General features: G+C 38.3%; 2 protein-coding genes across 2 annotated transcripts in view; both read left to right on the top strand.

Annotated features, from left to right (window-relative positions):
- LOC100808806 (translation initiation factor IF3-4, chloroplastic) overlaps positions 1-14,123 on the top strand; it is a 52,877-nt gene extending 38,754 nt beyond the window's left edge. Inside the window, exons 5-7 of the mRNA XM_006582567.3 lie at positions 13,290-13,356; positions 13,467-13,559; positions 13,971-14,123. Of these exons, the coding sequence (XP_006582630.1) occupies positions 13,290-13,356; positions 13,467-13,559; positions 13,971-14,123 (313 nt within the window). The remainder of the gene's footprint in view (positions 1-13,289; positions 13,357-13,466; positions 13,560-13,970) is intronic.
- Positions 14,124-14,320: 197 nt separating this feature from the next.
- Positions 14,321-18,478, top strand: LOC100790217 (serine/threonine-protein phosphatase 7 long form homolog). Its single transcript, XM_041016131.1, has 5 exons — positions 14,321-14,896; positions 16,128-16,977; positions 17,062-17,146; positions 17,232-17,636; positions 17,718-18,478. The coding sequence occupies exons 2-5, from the start codon at positions 16,133-16,135 to the stop codon at positions 18,396-18,398; spliced, it is 2,016 nt and encodes a 671-aa protein (XP_040872065.1). The 5' UTR covers positions 14,321-14,896; positions 16,128-16,132; the 3' UTR covers positions 18,399-18,478.
- Positions 18,479-20,830: the final 2,352 nt, after the last annotated feature.

Here is a 20,830-nt window from a genome sequence, read left to right as displayed (position 1 = left end):
AATTGCCCCATGTATGGTGTTGCTTGTTAATGTTAGGATTCAACAAGCGATTCTCCTCAAATTTCAGCCAGCCCGTATCAATTAGACCTTGCACCTTACGCTTCAGAGCCCTACAATGCTCAATGGAACGCCCCGGGGCTTCTCCGTGACAAGCACACGTTGCGTTCGAGTCGTATTCTCGGAGAAATGGAGGTTGATGAACCTTGGCTAGGGTTATGGCTACCATTGAATTATCAAGTAGATATGGGATCAAGTTTAGCATATGACAACGGAATTTGGGGTGAACCCTACAGGCTTTTTGCTGCAAAATTCCTTTTTGTTGGTGTTTTTTTTTTTTGTTTGTGCTAAAAGTGGTCTTCGTCATTGGAAGTGCGGTAGACAGACTTTGTGGTTGATTTAGGGATGGCCTTTGTGGATAACTGGGTGGTGGGTAAGGAGGAGGTTTGTTATTGGCTGAGTAATGACATTGTTAGGTTGGTGGGAAACTTGGCCGTATAGGAATGGCAGTCACAGCATGGGTTTCTCCCTCTTTCTCACCCTCTTCATTTGCCCCAGTTTTCTCAGTCGTCCTAGTAGGACGATCAAATTTGCCTCTTTTCGGATCCACTTCGATCTTTTTGCTGGCGAAGACCAAATCTGTAAAACTTGAAGGTGTGTAACCCACCATTTTTTACATAGTAGAACACCGGTCACGTGTCTACTATCATTGTGATAATCTCTTTCTCTGTTTTTGGGGGTGCTACTTGAGTTGCCAAGTCTCTCCATCTTTGGGCGTATTCTTTGAAAGATTCGTGCCCCCTTTTTGCACACTTTTTGTAGTTGCATCCTATCCGGAGCCATATCAGAATTGTACTGACACTGCTTAATGAAGGCAACCATTAGGTCCTTCCAAGAATGGACTCAAGAAGGTTCCTAAGTTAGTATACCAGGCGACAGTTGTCCTAGTAAGACTTTCTCAGGAAAAATGTATCAGCAGTTTCTCATCTTTTGCGTATGCCCCCATCTTCCTACAGTACATCTTTAGATGGTTCTTGGAGCGAGTAGTCCCCTTGTACTTGCCAAAGTCCGGCACCTTGAACTTGGGAATGACCATGTTTGGGTATTAGGAACAACTCTTCTAGGTTAGCAAAGGCATAATCTTCACCTCCTTCAATGGCCCTGAGCCTTTCCTCTAGATGATCCAACTTTCCCATTCCTGCCATAGTCATAAGGGTTTTTAACCGCTGTGGAATGCAAGAGGTGCAGTTGTGGGTGATACTGAGGGCCCTCCAAAGGGTTTTGTAGGGGTATACCACCAACTGCTTGCCCTTCAGTGGTATATCCGAGCCAAGGCTCGAAGTCGGCTAGATTGTGATGGGGAATTTCATGGGTCTCTTCCACAGTTTAAGAGACATGTGCATGATCAGTTTGGGGTTGCTGGCTTTCAATGGGTATAGGAGTGGAGTTATTGACATTCTTATTGGGAGTGTACGCCACATTGGGTGGCGTATAGTTGAGAGGCAAGCCATATGACGGGAAGGCGTGCTCGTTTTGAATTTGCACATCATGGGGGCCGCCCGTACTTCCTAAATCTTTGCCTACCATATTTGAGGTTGGATGATTCATTTGCTTGAGGCCGGATGGGGACGTCGGGTTCACCTTAGCAACAACGCTGGTAGCGGCAATTGCAACCGCATTGGCTTCCATTATCTTCTTCACGCTCATCATGGCCTCCATCATTGTGGCCATTTTCTCTTTAATGGCCTCCATGTCGGCCTTCATCTTCTCTTGTATCTCCTCTACTTCACCCATTACTCTAGCTCTAGCACGAGTTCGGTAAGGGCGTCGTAAAGTGTGTCCCTTTCTTTTTTATAACAATGATTAAGTTCATTTTATTTTATTTTTCAAGGAAAGAATGCAACGAGCAATGCAACCAATGAAAAGCATGGATGCATGCGAATGATGTACAATTGAAGTATTGCGAATTTTTACGCAAGATATGGGGTTGAATCAATTTAGATTTTCAACATGGTCCATGACATCTTTGTCAAGGTGAAACTGGAAGTAACAAGGACATCAATAATCCTAAATATGTTTGGCAGTAGATGAAGCAGTGATGTGACTCGATTCATCTTTTGCCCCAATTTTGCAAGACGGTTACTTCCATATTTCAACTTGACTTGATGAACCTTTTTGTAAAAGCATGAGCTTGGTTCAACCCTATAATCCAAGGAATGGCAATTCTGATCGCCAATACTTCAACAACATCTCATAGGGATGAATGACTCGGGCATACTTTAAGCTTATGCACGGAAAATGTAATTATGAAATTGAGATGCCCGAAGAAACACCATTTCCTAGTTAACCATGCATTAGGTACCATGTTCAATTATTTTGTTTTTAAGTGAAACGGGTTTATGATCCCAACATGGTTGGCTCGTGGTGCCTAACACATGAAACTAAGAATGTAGTGTGAAGTTTCACGCTTCCCCCTTTTTTGTTTTTGTTTTGTAGAGGAAAACGCAAGGATGAGCAAACATGAAAACAAATGGTATGCAATTTTGCAGATCAAAAAGTTTGTTGAACGCATATGCATGATGATGCCATGACTCATGCAAAATGTGAGGCTGGAATATGATAACGGACAAATGCAGGATATGTCCATTATGATGTTATGAAGAGATGCTTATGCGATGCATGATATGAATGCATTTTACGGACACGAGAGCCCGGAAAATTATCTCTTCTTACTTGTGCATTTGGGGGCGCAGTGCCCCATGTGTACAATTAAGAAGGTGATATGGACCTTCCGGCTTCCCGTGACAAAGGACGAGACCAACATACAATGCATGCTAGAGATAAAATGCGGGAGTGACTTGATTCGCACTGATTTTTGGAGTAAAAACGTGGGATAAACTCATTTTATTCAAAAAGTTATAACTAGTCAAGATCTGAGCGACAATACAAACTTCCTAGCGGTTTCTAATCATATGGTCCATTAAGTCTATCATATGTTGACAATAGCTGAGAAGTCCGTGGATCTTCTTGGGGGCGGAGTAGGTGTCCGCCATTGCTTTGGCCTTGGCTAGCAATCGGGGAAGTTCTTGACTCCTGTTCAAAGTAAGAGCAAATCGGTCTGTCCACATTGTTGCCTCTTGGTGCCATGAATCAATTACCCTCTCCCTTGCTTCGCTTTCTGCTGATATCTTGGCGTACTCATCCTCTAGCCTTTGCTCGTGAGTCGCCGCTAGATTTAGCTTCTCTTTGCACTCATCGATGACGGCCCACATATTCCCTTCAGTCTCGCTTAACTGTTGGGACAAATTTCTTTTCGACCTAAGGTAAGCCTTTAGCTCGTCCTTCAAGATCATGCCTTTGACCCGTGATGATTCCTTTCACCTCTTCGGAGCTTGAGCTTACTATTGCTGCCCTATAAAGCCCTTCAAAACTTTGCTGGCACGTGTTCTTCCTTTTGGGCCTTCTTGGTTTCTCGTTCCAAGGCATCAGCGGTGGCCATATTGACGTCCCTTAGTTCATCATACTCTTTTCAGACTTTGATGGCTATGGACTTGAACTTCTCTTCGACTACTCGGGCTCTTTCAAGCTCTGCCTTTAGGGCTTGTACCTCATCACTTTCTTCCGAAGCTTTAACCTCATCGTCCCTCACAGTCTTTAGATTTGGGAGCCAATCCAATCCTTGTGTTCGGACTCTCAGCCACTTATGATAGCCGCCGATGATCCCATTACTGCTTCCCCTAAGCTCTCTGTCCTTTCTTCACGCCGCATCCCATGCCTTGCGAACTCCTTGGAGTACCCTCGCGTTGTGGTCACTAAAACCCCGTGCGATGAAAGGCGTGATGCTTTCGTCTAATGGCGCTCCTCTCATGGGCGTGATGCTTTCAAAGGAAGAGTATACCAGCCATTACTTTAGGTCGTCACGTGAAAATAATAAAATAAAATACGGTCGGTAAACTCTTTTGTAAATAAAGTTAGCTAATCCTTTCTTTTCAAATAACAAGGTTAAACGTAAGTACATTCATCATTTAATAGCTGTCCAAAATATGGGAGTTTTACAAAATACATAGTGTCATCCAGAGCAAAGGTGTCCACAGTGGTGACTTCAGCCACATGTATACAATCATCAAATTCTTATACAATAGGTCTACCCATACAAAAACAAAAGAGTAAACCTAACAGTCAGTACTAGATACACCCACCCTCAAAAGTATATAAAACTAGTCCATAGAACTATCTACTATGATGAAGAGCCTCCACTGATCGCCATCTCTCCAGGGCCACTATCCTCCGTAGAGTCTGCCTCGAATGCCGACATGACGTCCTCGGGAGAATCCACCTCAGGGAGTGGGTCCTCATCACCCTCTAGAAAGTCAAGAGCATCCACAGCAAGCTCATGAGGTAGCTCCTCTAGATCCTCCTCAGGGTCTTCCTCGGATGACGTTACCTCGATCACTTGGACTGGCTCCACTAGACGGTATGGTGTAGGCGTGGGTAGTATCCACTCCACAGTACGCTGAAGCGTGCGCGCGGGTTCATCTGGATGCACCAATGAAGTAGCTGTAAATCGAATCGTGCCCCGAAATCGGCACCTCGTGTTGCCTTCGAGGGTCTCCCAAGCTCCCTCTAGGCACTCCATCTCCACTCGATCATGGATTAACTGCGTCGCCATCATGATCTACAAGAAAGAAAAGAAAGGGGTAGACTCTTTCACGCGATATCTAACTACGTAGCAACACGATGCGTCCCATAACACTACATGCAAGTAAAAGGGGTATCTCTAGGCTTTTCATCTCTGGTAATCGATTACACCTCATTGGTAATCGATTACCAGAGGCCAAACTCGAATTACATAGCTTCAGGACGTGAAAACCTGTAAAATGCACTGTGTAATCGATTACACATGACTGGTAATCGATTACACATCCTGGTAATCGATTACCAGAGGCCCCTTCAACATTCCAGTCCCATTTCTAAGCCTGGTAATCAATTACACCCCTTGGTAATCGGTTACCAGAAGCCCTCCTAGCTTCCTGATCTCGTTTTCAAGCCTGGTAATCGATTACACCCCTTGGTAATCGATTACCAGAGACCATCTTAGTCTCCTGTCTTCATTTTTAAGCCTTGTAATCGATTACACCTCTTGGTAATCGATTACTAGAGGCCATATCCCATATATCAATCAAAGTTCACAGCTGGCCAGCCACCACATAAGCCTCCTTGCTTTGTGGTCTTTGTTCCTTTTATCTGTTGACTGCCAGGAGCTCGCCTGCTTAGGTACATCACAGGTTCTCACTGACTGACTATGCCCGGGTTGGGTCGGGATTGGTCAAGCTTGGTTGTGGGCAATAGCACCCCACCTGACGTCCCCAAGGTCTCCTGACCCCCGCGACATATCTCCAGGTACCAGTCTGTGGTCAACGAATAAAAGCAGGAAGTCTCACCCTTCTACACTTCCTCATTTCAAGCTTGTAGGATCATGGGGTACCCATCACATGTGGTACTAGGTGGCAGTCGGGCGATGGTGCAAAACGATTCTCCACATCCACAAATCACATATAACCCACCATCCCCTGTTGCCCACCATCCCCTGTTGCCCACCTCCAACTGAGCTCACGTACTCCCACGTAGCCCTTATCCTCGTTCCTCTCAACACCGGGTCCCCATCAATCCTCCCAAGCTTCCACAACATCCAGGTAATTCCACATCCAATCATCATGGACTAACAAAACCAAGCAAAACAGGGCAAAGGCAGAAACTCTGCCCAAAACACAACTCAAAATCACAGCTTTTCACATACAAATACCCCTGTAATATTTCCTTCATTCCAATTCGTTAACCGTTGGATCGACTCAAAAATTTTACGGGAAGTCTGTAGTACATAAGTCTACATTTTGACCGTTGGGATCTGCTAGAAAATATCCAGAACCCCATATGTACTACCCTTTTCACAACCAGCTATACACAAGCATTTTTATGCACTTATACAAAATTCTGCTGCACATTTCAACAGCAAAATTCTGCATAAAGTGCAGATTTCGAAAACCACTTTTTCCCTCATCCAATTTTGCCCAAATTGAATCCTACATGTCCCAAATCATGTACCAATCATGTCTAAACCAAGGACAAGCTTCAGACCAAAGCAACACAAAATCTAGGTATCCAAAACCCCTCAATTTAATGGATTTTCAAGGTTTGAGAAGTGAAATTGAGAATGGGGTAAATTTGGAGCAAACTCTCACCTCACACAAGTCTATAACATCAATTTAAACTTGTTCAAACTGGATTTACACCTAAAATTTCACCGAACCAAAATTTGACTCCTTAACCCCCAATTTTACCCTAGAAATGGCTCTTTATTCACTTTGGTCATTTGTTTTTCTCTCTAGCACAACCCAAACTTTCTCCTAAGTCCTAAATGACATTTCAAGCTAGGATTAACTCACTTTAACCTCCAAATACCACTAAATCCAGATTTGGCCTTCCAACTCTCAAAACCTCACTCTTTTTCCTCTCATAACACCATATTCTCACTTTCTAACCCTAGGTTAACTCTACCCTTCATCTCTAACAGTTTTCCATAAGTAATTTCAGCACATAAACATCACAATCATCATCATAAAAACCCTAAAACTGTATGGGTAAGCTTAACTCATCCAAACATGGCAAGTTCAACATGTTTTCAACAAATTTCTTCACAAATAACTATCATGAAGCAGAAACCTAGCAAAACTACCCATCATATCTCCCAAAACCCAATACCCACGAAAATCAAGTGAGAAAGAAGTCTACCCAAACCTGAAATTTCGAGGTCCCACACGTAGAGATGCGCTTCACGACTCCAAAAATGCTTTCCTTTCGCGATTTGGAGCAGAAATGGTGACCAAAGGTTGGAGCTTTGTTGGGCAACAATGGTGGATGAGAGAAAAGAAGAAGAAGGCTGCGTGAGAGAGAGGGAGAGAGCTTCTGAAATTTGGGGCTGAGTGAGGGGAGAGAGAGTGTTGCTTTTTGGTTTAAAAAGGCTTTTCTCTTTTCTATTATTTTATTTTAAGCTATGCCACATGTCTCCATTTGAGTGGAGCAAAAGGGCCCACTTTTTCTCTTGATGTGACTCATGCTCAGCCACATGAAGAGAAAAATCTGACCTTTTGAAATGCCAAAATCCTGCCTCGGTTTGCGTGTCGTTCCTCTGGTTCCAGTCCCTCGCGTTTCTCTGCGCCCGTCGGGGCCAATTTTCGAAAGTAGGCAATATATATATCAAAACGCTCAGAATAAAACCCCGAGCGCGGTTCAGAGGTTGGTTTTGTTAAATTCTAAGTCGCACGTAAAACGATGATTTTTAGACTAATTAATTAAGAATTAACCTATAACCTTCCAGTTATGGATTTCTCTTCCTTAATTAGCCTAACCCGCGTATCTTGCCCCCACTATTCCTACTTCTACCAGGAACATATATGCATATACACTGAATAATACTTATATATATATATAATCATACAAAATGCACCGTTTACAAAAATTCCGGGTAGAAATTTCCAGGATGTCACATTTGCAACCATACATTTTGAATTTCTTAAGTAAGCCTTCTGTGTATTTCTTTTGCGAGATGAATAACCCTTCATTTATCTGACTTACCTCTATGCCGAGGAAGTAACTCATCAAACCAAGGTCGGTCATCTCAAAGGTCTACATCATGTCTTCTTTAAACTCCATCATCATCTTAGTATTGTTTCCCATGTAGATAAGATCATCTACATATAGAGAGAGTAAGAGAGTGTTCTGACCTTGAGCCTTGATGTAAAGTGTAGGCTTACTCTTGCTCCTCCTGAATCCTTGATCCATGAAATACTGATCGATTCTGCTATACCATGCTCGAGGTGCTTGTTTTATACCGTAGAGTGTTTTTCTTAGTCTTAACACTTTGCTTTCTTTGCCTTCAGACACAAATCCTTGTGGCTGCTCCACTTAGATCTCTTCTTCAAGTACGCCGTTAAGGAAGGCGGATTTGACATCTAGTTGATGGATACTCCATCCTTTTTGTGATGCAAGAGCTATTAGAGCTCTTATGGTATCAAGACGAGCTACTGGTGCAAATGTCTCATTGTAGTCAATTCCGGGTTGCTGTGAGTAACCCTTAGCTACTAGCCTCGCCTTGTGTTTCTGTATGGTGCCATCAGGGTTGAGCTTTGTCTTATAGACCCACTTAACCCCAATGATATCTTTTCCATGGGGACGATTTACTAACTCCCATGTGTTGTTTTTCTCGATCATTTGTATCTCTTCTTCCATTGTCTTGACTCATACTGATGCAATCCTACCCCGCAAGGGCATTGGATAGAAAAACTTCAAGTAGATTGGGCTAGAGATGCAAGAGAAGGTCCTAGGGTTCTTATGAGCCTTAGGGTAGATTTCGGGCCCATGGGCTAAGTACGAGCCCACTTATCTTTGTAAATATTAGACTAAGGTTTCATTATTTTTGGTCGTTGTATTTAGGGCTCCATAATGTAGGTAGGGTACCCTAGAAATATAGGATTTTTCAGCCCTTGTATTTTAGGGCACCTAGACTAGTTTTTGTATTAGCAGTAGTTTTGTAATTTCACATGCACTAAGTGGATATTTGATGTGTGTGGTTGGAAATAAATTTAATTGAATTGGTAGAAGCCCAATCCAATTAAATTTTAGAGGGGGAGGTGAGCATTTGCTTACTACACCCCATTGCCACATCATATAGTCACACTTTGTGCATGTCCTTCATGTTTTTCATGCCTCATGACACCTAAGCACACTTAGTGGAGAATCTTGGAATTGATCTTGGATTAGTGGGCTGAACCATAACTAAAATTCACTAATCATAATTAGTGAAATTTTGGCTCCAAAGTTTGGCTCCACAAATTCAATTTCAAATTCAAGTGAAATTTGAATTTCCCTCCAATTTTGTGTGACACTTAGGCTATAAATAGAGGTCATGTGTGTGCATTTTTTTCAACTTTGATCATTTGAATATTAAACTTCAGATTTCAAAGCTCATTTAGAGCACAAAATTTTGTGTTCTTCTCTCCCTCTCCCTTCATTCATCTCCTTCTTCCTCCAAGCTCTTATCCATGGCCTCCTATGGTGGTGAGCTTCTTCTAGACTCATCTTCTCCTTGAAGTGGCGTCTCCTCTCTCTCTTCCTTTCTCCATTCCGCTGCCATTCATCTTCCAAGAAGCAAAGGAATCCATTGAGGTTTTCTTCTACTTTAATATTTTTGTAAGAATTTTATTGTTTAGGTTTCAGCCACAAAAAATAACAAGACAAAACTCAAAGGAACCTAAACTCAACACAATTCATGGTTCAAGAACAAGAACAAGAAATTTGAACCATAGAAAATCAAATCTAGCTTCTATAGCAAGTTTAATCGGTGGAAACTCTAAAGAATCATGTTAACAACATTTAGCACAAGACATGTGAGAAGGTAAAGCAAAGCATTAATGTAGGTTTAAGGAGCACCTACTAGAAGCTCTTGTGCTTTGATACCACTTGATGGAAGCTTGCTTGTGGAGCTTCTATGGAGGCAGCGGAAGGCAAAGGAGAAGAAGAGAGGGGAGGCACCATCCACTAGGGAATAAGCCATGGAAGAAGGAGCTTCACCACCAAGAATGTGCCTTGGATAAGAAGCTTGAAGAGGATGCTTTAATGGAGAAAAAGAAAGAGAGAAGGGGGGAGCACGAAATTGAAGGAATAAAAGAGGGGGAGAAGTGGAACTTTGGAGTGTGTCTCATAAGACTTTCATTCATCAAAGTTACAACAAGTGTTACAAATGCTTCTATTTATAGACTAGGTAGCTTCCTTGAGAAGCTTTCTTGAGAAAATTTCCTTGAGAAACTAGAGCTTAGCTACACACACACCTCTCATAACTAAGCTCACCTCCTTGAGAAGCTTCCTTAAGAAGATTCCTAAAGAAGCTAGAGCTTAGCTACACATACCTTTCTAATAGCTAAGCTCACTTCCTTGAGATGAGAAGCTACACACCCCCTATAATAGCTAAGCTCACCCCCATGACAAAATACATGAAAATTCAAAAAAAAAATCCCTACTACAAAGATTACTCAAAATGCCTTGAAATACAAGGCTAAAACCCTATACTACTAGAATGACCAAAATACAAGGCCCAAACGAAGGAAAAACCTATTCTGATATTTACAAAGATAAGAGGGCTTATACTTAGCCCATGGGCTCGAAATCTACCCTAAGGATCATGAGAACCCTAGGGCCTTCCCTTGGATCTCTGGCCCAATCTAGTTGGAGTATTCTATCCAATGCCCTTGCAGGGTAGGATTGCATCAGGATTGACCAGAAGTAATGAGTAAATTTTGTATGGAGAGTTTGGCTAAGGAAAGTGATTGGGAAAGTCGCTACAAAATGAGACAGCTACCAAGAATTCTAGCGGAGTAAATTCAGGTGTGAAACAAGGGGTTTCATATTTTAGGAATTTGGAAGTGTAATCATGGTGGTTTGTACTTTGTACCACTTTGTTGAGAGGATTATTGAGAGAAATTGTTTGTTATCCACCCCACATGTTCTGATATTTGTTGATTTTGTATAATCAATTAGAGAATAATCTGAGTCTCAGGTGACAAAAACCATTCTGACATAATGATTACTAATTGATTATTGTAATTTAATCAACATAGTATAGTTGATTACATGTTGTAAGTTGTGACATAATTATAAATGCTAAATTTTAACAGTCTTGTTTGGAGCTCTAGCATCTTTTGTCTACCAAAAAATTACTGATTAACTATCCTTACATTCTGGGGCTCGAGCTTTTGCATTGACCGACTAACAATCGAACATGTGGATATAGATCCCATCTAAAGAGCTTTTCGTTAATTCTGAGATTTATCCTTTGCTCTTGTTAATGTCACTTTGACCACTAAATGAGCCTTTAGTTTTGCCTTATTTAGTCTTTAGCCAACAGGCATGGTCATTCATTTCTCTCATCTCAATTCCTTCCAGCTATCCTTGATTACCACATGATGAAATGAAGCCAGGCTGCCACTGCTCGACACAAGAGGCCTCACTAGGTCATCTACTATGTTCATTTATTTCTATTTTTATCAAATCTAAGTATAAAGCATGGCACTACAGCTCTATAAAAAACTTGCATCAAAATCTATGACATGCCTATTTGGAATTTGCATCCAATCCTACAATACTTTGATTGCTCATTTGAATTTCTCACGGAAAAGAAGTGCTTCAGGAAAAGAGTTTGTAACTCATCCCTGGTAAATAGAGAAGATGCAGGGGATTTGCTACTCAATATAATGCAATGTTTGTACCTTGCATCAAAAGGCTATGTGATAATATGACTTAAGTTATGCTCATTGATTTACCGATCAATATTGAGTTGGTTATGTTGAAATCAAGAATCAAGAATTATAAAAATAAAAATAATAAATGGGGTAGAAGACGAGGGGAAAGAAGCGCAAAACTTCAAACAATTATATCAACAAAACCAAACATAATGAACAAGACGATTAAAATAACAAAACAAAAAACAAAAGATAAATAGAAAAGATATAATATATGGGAAAAGGAAAAAGAAGGCAGCACAATCAAAAGAGTGATAAGCCAAATGAGGAATCCTCGCAAAAGCTATGGACGCCTTTGACAAGATTCAAGAGGTTCACTTCAATAACTCACAACGAGGCCCAAGTTAAGGTAGCTGTGTAATCATCCAAGAAAGGATAGTATACAATATGATTGTATAGAAGGATACATTATTTTGGCCAAACAAGAAAAATATGACAAGAAATGGGTTAAGGTGGTTTGGTCAGGTGCAAAGAAGGTTGCTAGAAGCATTAGTAAGGAGAGTAGATTGTATGGTTTTTAGTTGTATGAGAAGTAGAGAGAGACCAAAATTAATGATCCATGCTGGACTCAAACTTATGACTTTTACATTATTAGTACGACATTCTAATCAACTGAGCTAATAAATTAATTATGTTATAAAATAATTAATGTTGCTATATATCACACTAAAACTTCTAGTGTATATTTAATAAATATATAAGTTTACATAATAAATTTTGTAAAAACTAATTTTGATCTAATAATGTATTTTTTTTACATATATAAATTTTAAATAAAAATCATAGGTTTAGTAATGCATTTTTTTACATATATAATTTTTTTATTAAACCTATGATTTTTATTTAAAATTTATATATGTGAAAAATACATTATTAAATCAAAATTAATTGTTACAGAATTTATTATGTAAACTTATATGTATATTAAATATATAGTAAAAATTTTAGTGTTATATATCGAGATATTAATTATTTTATAAGATAATTATTCTATTAACTCGGTTAGAGTGTCCTGTTAATAGCACGAAAGTCACAGGTTTAAGTTCTGCATGGACCATTAATTTTAAATTAATTTGTAAAACACTTTTTTAAAAAATTTAAAAAAATCCTCAATCCATATGAGTCATACGAATTGACAATTGTATGAGCTTTAGGAAAGGATAATGTTGGAATTGTCTAAAATATGTTAGATGTAGAAAAAAAAGAATGTATACAGAAAAAAGCCCATATTATTTGAATACTAGCATTTGGGTTAATGTCTTTCTAAAGGTTTTGTAGTTTGGCGGGTCCATCCTTTGAAGCAATCATGGCCCACATATTAGAGTCATGACAATTTTTATGATATATGTTTTTTTTGGGGGGCTGTTTGTTTTCTTCTTGAAAATGGAGTTGATAAGTTTAAGTATGAGTGTTTTATGAAAAACCTATAATTGAATTTTTCACCCTCAATATCAAAAGGCTAAAATATATTTATGGTCTCTAATAAATATTTAAATTTTATTTGTTTTCTAATAAATTTTTTCTTCACATTAAATTCTTAATAACACAATAATTTTATTTTTGGTCATTGACACTTTTTTTAGTTGCTGATAAATTAACGAATTTTATGTTTGATCTCTAATAAAAATGATTTTTTTTATTAAAGAACAAATACAAAATTCACTAATTTATCAAGAATTAAAAAAAGTCAATGACTAAAAATAAAATTGTTGTGTTATTAAGAATTCAATACAAAAAAAAAAATTATCAAGAAACAAACATAAAATTTAGATATTTATTAGAGATCAAAAATATATTTTACCCATCTAAAAAACTTAGTGATAACATGAATCTAATTAAAGCAGGTTTTTATGAGCTGTGGTTACTTTAAAGATTCAAGTACGCTCAATTAATTTTGCCATGTGACCTTTTTTACTTATCCGTTCAAACTTTTATTAACAGATACAACATAGATCAACATGATTATTCTCTGCGGTTGAAAGCTGCGCAGAGGTTTTTGAAAGATGGTGCATGACAAGGTTACAAGAAAATTTCAGTTGACATTTATTATATACCGAACAAAAACGTACTATCTTCATGGTATTAATGCATCAATATTTTTTGGATCAACTTCTGTAGGTTAAAGTTGTAGTGAACCTCAAAGGCCGTGAAAATGAATTCAGGAATATTGCTATTGAGCTTATTAAACGTTTCCAGAGTGATGTTGGGGAGGTATGTGACGTTGCCACTTGTGTCATTGTGCTTGATACTATTGTGACCATGTGATAATTAGGGCTTATTTGGTTTGAGAAAACATTTTTTTTTTATTTTCCCAAATAATTACAAAAATGTCTTGTTGTTTTCACTCTATTTTCTGTTTTTAAACATATTATTGTTTTGCTAAAGAGTGAAACCAAATTTATAGTTTTTTGCTTAATTGGTATGTTTCCTGTACATATCTTTAAAAATAAGAAAAAGAAAGTAATTGTAATTATTTGTAAAATAAAAAATATGAAATGCAAGCAAAATATTTTCTCAAACCAAACTTAACATGCAGATTTCTGTTTTAGTTATCACCAGAAGCTTTTCATTCTATCATGTATTTGGATTTTTGTATCTAAACCACACTTGGATGATGTGCAGCTTGCAACAGAAGAGACTAAAAGCTTTCGTGACAGAAACATCTTCAGAGTTATGGTTCCAAAGAAAGCCACTCTACAGAAAGCTCAAGAACCACCGAAGAGAAAAGACAAGTCAGCAGTAGATGAAGTCTCCGCTGGTGTCCAACATAACTGAAAACTTTCGTAGAATTGACTCAGGTCAGGGTGGCTTACATTCTTTTCAAGGAATCCCGTTAGCTTAACCAATCATTTATGGAAGTTCTTCATAATTGTTATTGAATAATGGTTGAAGTTGATAGTAATATTAATGCTATTCAATTACAGTGCATGTCCTTAAATCAAGAAGTACTGTCCCGACAATATACGCATTTGTGGCAAATTTCCCAGACTAGGGTTCATTTAGAAAATATTTCCCAGACTAGGGCTCTTTTTAAAAAAATACCAGAGGGGTGCTGTTTTTTACGTAGCAGCAGTGCATGGCGCCAGTGGAGATGGCGCCTTCAACAGGGAAGAGCCACGTGGCATGTCGCCACTGTGACTGGCGACAAAGGACTGCATATCGCAGGTCCTATTGGCGCATCCAGAGGTGCATGGAAGCGCTGGTTTGACCAGCGACTTCAGCACCTGCACTTCTGCAAACGTAGCTGCAGCACCTGCAGCTCTGCGGTCGTAGCTGGAAGGCGCCACCTCGGGTGGCGATTTGGGTGAGAGGGAGGCGCCAGTGATGTTGGCGTTTTCAGCTTCAGTGGGATTTAAAAGAAGGTGGTTGAAAGGGAGGCTCCAGTTCACGGTTGCTTGTAAAATTTGTGTGTTGAAGGTGAAAAAGAAGGTGGTTGCTGTTGAGAGAGAGGTAGCTGGTGGTTGCTGTTGAGAGAGAGGTAGCTGGTGGTTGCTTGTGTGTTGAGAGTGGTGCTGATCAGTTTGTCTTCTTCCATTTCATAAAAGCTTGTAAGTTATATATTCAATATATTTTATATGTTTTATTTATGTACATGTTTATATTTTGATAAATGAATAATTTTAGGTAGTATAAGTCAATATATTTGATATCTTTTATTTATGTACATGTTTATATTTTGATAAATGAATAATTTTAGGTAGTATAAGATAATAATTTTGTATAGGGCTCTTTGTATTGTTAATGTTATATATGCTAGATTATATTTTGATAAATAAATAGTTTTAGGTAGTATAAGATTATAGTTTGAATTGTTAATGTTATATGGTAGATTAGATTTAGGTTTATATGATAAATTAGGAATACTTTTACATACTCTAAGTTATTAATTTTATATGGTAGATTAGGAATATTTTTAATTTTGATATGGTAGATTAAGTTTAGTTGAAATTTTCCTTAAAATAGATTAGAAATAATTATAGATTAGCTTTAGTTTAAATGTTGTATATGGTAGATTACATTTAATTTAAATATTTAATATCATAGATTAAGAAAAATTGTATGTACGGGAAATTATTAATTTTAAATTAGGTTAGAATGAAATATTTTATATTACGTTAGTTTTAGTAATTATTAGACAAAATATGTTATGTTTAAATTATAATAGTTTTACGTATTTAAAATTATTGATTTTGTATATTAAATTATATTACTCGTAATTATTTAAAGTCATTAATTTTGTATATGGTAAATTATTCATAGATTAAGAATAATTTTATGTAGTATAAATTATTAATTTTAAATTAGGTTAGAATTTAATTTTTTATATTACGTTAGTTTTAGTTATTAATTTTTAGTTTTTTATATTACGTTAGTTAATAGTCGAAAATTTAATTATTAATTTTGTATATATATTATTTTAATTTTTAGTCGAAAATATAAATATTATATTATATATTGAAATTTATATTTGTATGTAATTTAATTTATTTATAGAATATATATGAATTAGGTTATTTGTATAATATATTTTGTTATTGAAATTAAAAAAATATAATTTATTAATTATGTAAAATTGTCTTTGGATGTAATTTAATTTATTTTGTATAATACATTTAAATTTTCGTGATTGTATAATACATTTAAATTTCCGTGATTGTATAATACATTTAAATTTCCCTTATTTTAATTAAGTTTTTTTGTAAATATACTTAATTTGTGTATGTATAATTAATGTATAAATTTTATTGTTAATGAATTGTTTTATATTTTATTTTGTAGGATCAATGGCATCTTCGTCGTCATGCTCATCGAGCATACAAACTAGGTCTGGTCCAGTTGATGGTGACGTCTTGTGGATGCAACCCAAGCATGTTTCAGAACATGTTTGGAATGGGGAACCAGATAGAAAATTACATATTAGACGAGCAGTGCCGACATATCAAGGTGAAGAACAAATACCAGAGGAAATTGTTCCTCTACTTCGGCAATGTGGGTTTTATTGGATCATGAAGATGGGATACCTAAAGATAAATGCGACCTTAATTAGTGCGTTCATTGAAAGATGGAGGCCCGAAACCCACACGTTTCACCTGAGATGCGGAGAGGCTACCATTACTCTCCAAGATGTGTCAATTTTATTAGGTCTGCGTACTGACGGGGCACCATTAATTGGTTCGACAAATCTTGATTGGGCCAATTTGTGTGAAGAATTATTAGGAGTCAGACCACAGGAAGGCGAAATTGAAGGCAGTGTGGTCAAATTAAGTTGGCTGGCTCACCATTTTTCTCACATAAATATTGATGAGGGTAACGTTGAACAATTACAAAGGTTTACCCGTGCGTGGATTCTTCGATTCATAGGAGGTGTCCTCTTTGTTAACAAAAGTAGTAGCAGAGTTTCCTTAAGGTACCTACAATTTTTACGTGACTTTGAACAGTGCAGCACGTATGCGTGGGGACCTGCCGTGCTTGCGTATTTATATAGAGAGATGTGCAGCGCCACCGATTACAAAGTTAAATCAATCGGAGGTATGTGCATCTTAATCCAAATGTGGGCATGGGAACGATGCACCACTTTAGCTCCAAAGAGGACACCTCCCGTCATAGAAAATAAACCACTTGGACACAGGTTTGTCGTTAAAAAAATTACATTTGAATTGAAAATATTTAATGATGGAACATGTTGATAATGATGATTTCATTTTTATTGTAGGTGGCTGCGACGTGGAAATCAGCATATCGGCAATGATGATCTTAGAGTTTTCCGTCGCAAATTGGATCTGATGAAACGACATGAGGTAAGAAGATTGTAATGTAATGGTTAAATTATATTTTAATATGTTATGTTTGACTGAAAATTGACAAGTTTGTTGTTATATGCAGTTTGTCTGGGAGCCATACACACCAACTGTGATGGCAGCGCTGCCTCAAATTTGTGTGGTTGGAAGTGTAGTCTGGTTCGCGGTGGTGCCACTGATTTGTTTTCATGTTGTTGAGTGGCACCAACCCGATAGGGTTTTACGACAATATGGATTGCAACAACCTATTCCCGGGTGTCCTTCGCAACCGCAGAATCTCCATGGCATAACGCTCAAAGGCAAACAAGATGAGAATTGGTTCCACCTGTTGGCCCCAATCATTAGTCAGTGGAACAATGCAGCGCAGTTTAGGGTCGACATTTATCCTCGACAGCAGGGCCTACTAGGTTTTAACTCGGACTATATGGTGTGGTATAGGCGTAAAACAAAGATGTTTGTCGACCCAAACAATGCAAACACAGCTGCATTGGTATTTATTTGTTTTTCAATGTTTAACTTCTAATAATTTTCTTAAGCGTGAGCATTAATTTGTTGACGCTAATAATTGTAGGGTGAAGTTGTGGAGACTTTACAGTATATGGTGTCACCACAAGGGAGGAACACATGGACAGTTGATGATCTCGTGCCTTACGTGGATAAGTTGGCGATTATATCAGAAGAGCAAGAGAGAGTCACTGAGCCAGTGTCACATGGTCCAGCATCAGAGCGTGAATTCCCAGCACCAGAGTTTCACATTCTTCAGTCAAGTGTTGAAACTCGGGGGTTAGGCAGACGAAGGGAGCCTGTTCAAGCGGAGCAATATTCGCAACAAATGATGGAGCGTGGTCATGGAATGTATTACACGCCAGCAACATTTTCCGAATATCCTTCACAGATGTATCAGTACCCCTTTGAAGGTCATCACACTGATACTTCTGCGAGCGAACATTCGTTCGGTGGTGTTGCGGAAACACAAGCTCATTTTTCATGGCCCACTATGACTCCTTCGCAGCAGCACGATGCCCCCATGGCAACACCTAATGCCCCATTTGCTCCGCAATGGAATGTACCCGGAGCAATACCTGATATGGGCGACTTATTAGGTGTTGATTTGCGTCAGGAGTTTTCTGCTGAGGCTGAGCAAGCAGAAGCGGGGAGACAACGCGGCAGAAGAAATCCTGATCGTCAAGCACGAAGATGGGATCGACCGTGTGGCACATCCTCACGACATCGCGGACACCATAATGACTGATTTTTATGTCTCTGTGTAAATTTTTTGTTGTTTGTAAGACATTTGATTTTGACAATTAATCAATCGCATGTCATTTATTATGCCTTACTAATGTATAGAGTTTATGTGGCGCATAAAAGTATAATAATAAACAAAGTATAAAAATAAAAGTAAAGTACACAAACGAAAAAGTAAGTAGTTTTACTAATGTATAGGACTTAGGGGATTGGATTAGGGGTTACGGTTTAAGGGTTACTGTTTTGGATTAGGGTTTTGGGGTAAGGTTAGGGTAAGGACTTAGGGGTTTTCATTAGGTGTTATGGTTAAGGGTGAAAGGGTTTTTAACCAGTTAGGACAAAAATATCAATCCTTAAACTAAAGTAGAATTGAATGCACTCAAATTTAACTATATATGAATTGACTTAGATTTGTAAATAATTAAAACAAAAAAATGTAAATGCAATCAGATTATTTTTGTATATCATTTTATTCTTAAATATACTCAACTAAAAAGGGTGTGTTATGAAATGTTTGGATTTGGGGTTGAGGGTAAACTAATTTTTAACAAGAGTGTTAAGATTTTGATTACATGATACAAAACAAATAATATTGAAGTACACTTTCATTTTAACCTCGAATCATTTTTTTTTAGGGATAAGAAACATTAATTTTTTATTATGGGTTAGTGTTAGTGTTAGGGTTAGTTGTTAGGGTTTAGGGTTAGTGTTTTGGGTTTTGGGGTAGGGTTAAGACTTAGGATTGGATTATGGGTTAGGGATGGAGTTAGGGTTTTTGGTCAATTGTTTGGATTAGGGGTTAGGGTTGGGGCTAAGCCTTAGGGGTTGAAGGGTTACTGTTTTGGAGTAGGGGTTATTGATTTGGGGTGGGTTAGGGTTTTGGGTTAGGGCTTAGGGGTTTAAGGGTTAGTGTTATGGGTTAGGGTTAGTGTTATGAGTTAACTTTAGTGTTTATTAGTTAGGGTTAGACTTGGACGTAGGGTTTATGTGTTACGTTTAGAGGTTATGGGTAGTGTTATGAGTTAGTGGGTAGGGGTTAGGGTTAGGGGTTAGGGGTTATGGGTTAAATTTAGGGTTTATTAGTTAGGGTTAGGGGTGAGTGTTATGAGTTAGGGTTAGTGTTATGGGTTAAATTTAGGGTTTATTAGTTAGGGTTAGGGGTAATGGGTTAGTGTTATGAGTTAGGGTTAGTGTTATGGGTTAGTGGCTTAAAGTACCGAATTCATTGAACCCCAGAAATTCAATACATTGAACATAACGTAAACAAATACAAGTCACTCGACTAACATACATAAATCAATGATTTGAACAACTCCCATGCTCAGATTGCATTGGACAGCGACGCCTGTTATGGCCTTCGGCTCCACATCTACTGCATTTTGTTCGGTGCTCAGATGGTTCGACCCAATCCATCTCATTTCTTATCCTTGTTGATTTTGGCCGACCTTTCGCACGAACTGTAGTTGGGTCAGGGATAAGTGTCCATGCGTCATCAGAAGGAGGAATAGCCGCTTCATTCCCAAGAGGCCACCATTGTGCGGAGTAAGCTTTTAAGATGTGCTCGTTTGTATAAACAACATCTATATATTGGTAGTAGTTCATGCTCACGTAACCACAAGCTGCAATAATGTGTGAACATGGATAGTGAAGCGCAGAATACCTTCCGCATTGACAATGACGACCATTCAAGTTTACTGCCCACTTTTGTCCGCCACGTTGCGTTATAGGGTTGAAGCTCTCCTCTACTTCAAATCGTGTGGAGTGGATATCATACACGCGAACGATGTGCGTACAAGCTTGTTCTTGATTTTTCCTTAGTTCTGTAACAAGCTTTGAACAATATACTTGGCCTTCATTTAACTGTCTTTGCGCTTGGCGGCCACGCTCAACAAAGTACTTTCGACACCTACTGTACGTTGATTTGACCAATGCTGTTATGGGAATGTTTCGACAATCCTTCAAAACCTTATTGATACATTCTGAAAGGTTGGTTGTCATGTGGCCATATCGACGTCCTTCTCTATCATAAGCCATCGTCCATTTTTCCTTTGAAATTCGATCAACCCATGTGGCTATGGCTGGACTCAGTTCACGAAATTTTTGTAAATTCTGATCAAAAATGTGCTTGCAAGGAGTGTAGGCTGCATAAAAATAGTTATGAATAACAATTTTAAGTATATAGGAAACTTAAATAAACGTCACCAACAAATAGGAAATCTTACCCAATTTTTTCAACATTTCTTTTTGTTTGGCATTATTGAATTTCCGATTGAAGTTGCTTGCTATGTGTCGCACGCAGTAGACATGATAACCGTGGGGAGGTTGCCAACCAAGGGCTTCGTTAGCGACAGCGGACTTTATACTCGCGTGTCGATCAGATATCAGACAAATACCATTTTGATCTGTGACGTGTTCACGCAAGTGTGCCAAAAACCA

The sequence above is a fragment of the Glycine max genome, chromosome 6 (genome assembly GCF_000004515.6).
Source record: "Glycine max cultivar Williams 82 chromosome 6, Glycine_max_v4.0, whole genome shotgun sequence".
NCBI lineage: Eukaryota > Viridiplantae > Streptophyta > Magnoliopsida > Fabales > Fabaceae > Glycine > Glycine max.
This window is presented reverse-complemented; position numbering and strand designations above follow the sequence as displayed.

Bases quoted from the DNA above. Each gene is read 5' to 3' on its own strand.
- LOC100790217 (XM_041016131.1), top strand. From the start codon at position 16,133: ATGGCATCTTCGTCGTCATGCTCATCGAGCATACAAACTAGGTCTGGT. The intron at 16,978-17,061 runs GTTTGTCGTTAA...TTTTTATTGTAG, and splicing joins AATAAACCACTTGGACACAG to GTGGCTGCGACGTGGAAATC. The intron at 17,147-17,231 runs GTAAGAAGATTG...TGTTATATGCAG, and splicing joins ATCTGATGAAACGACATGAG to TTTGTCTGGGAGCCATACAC.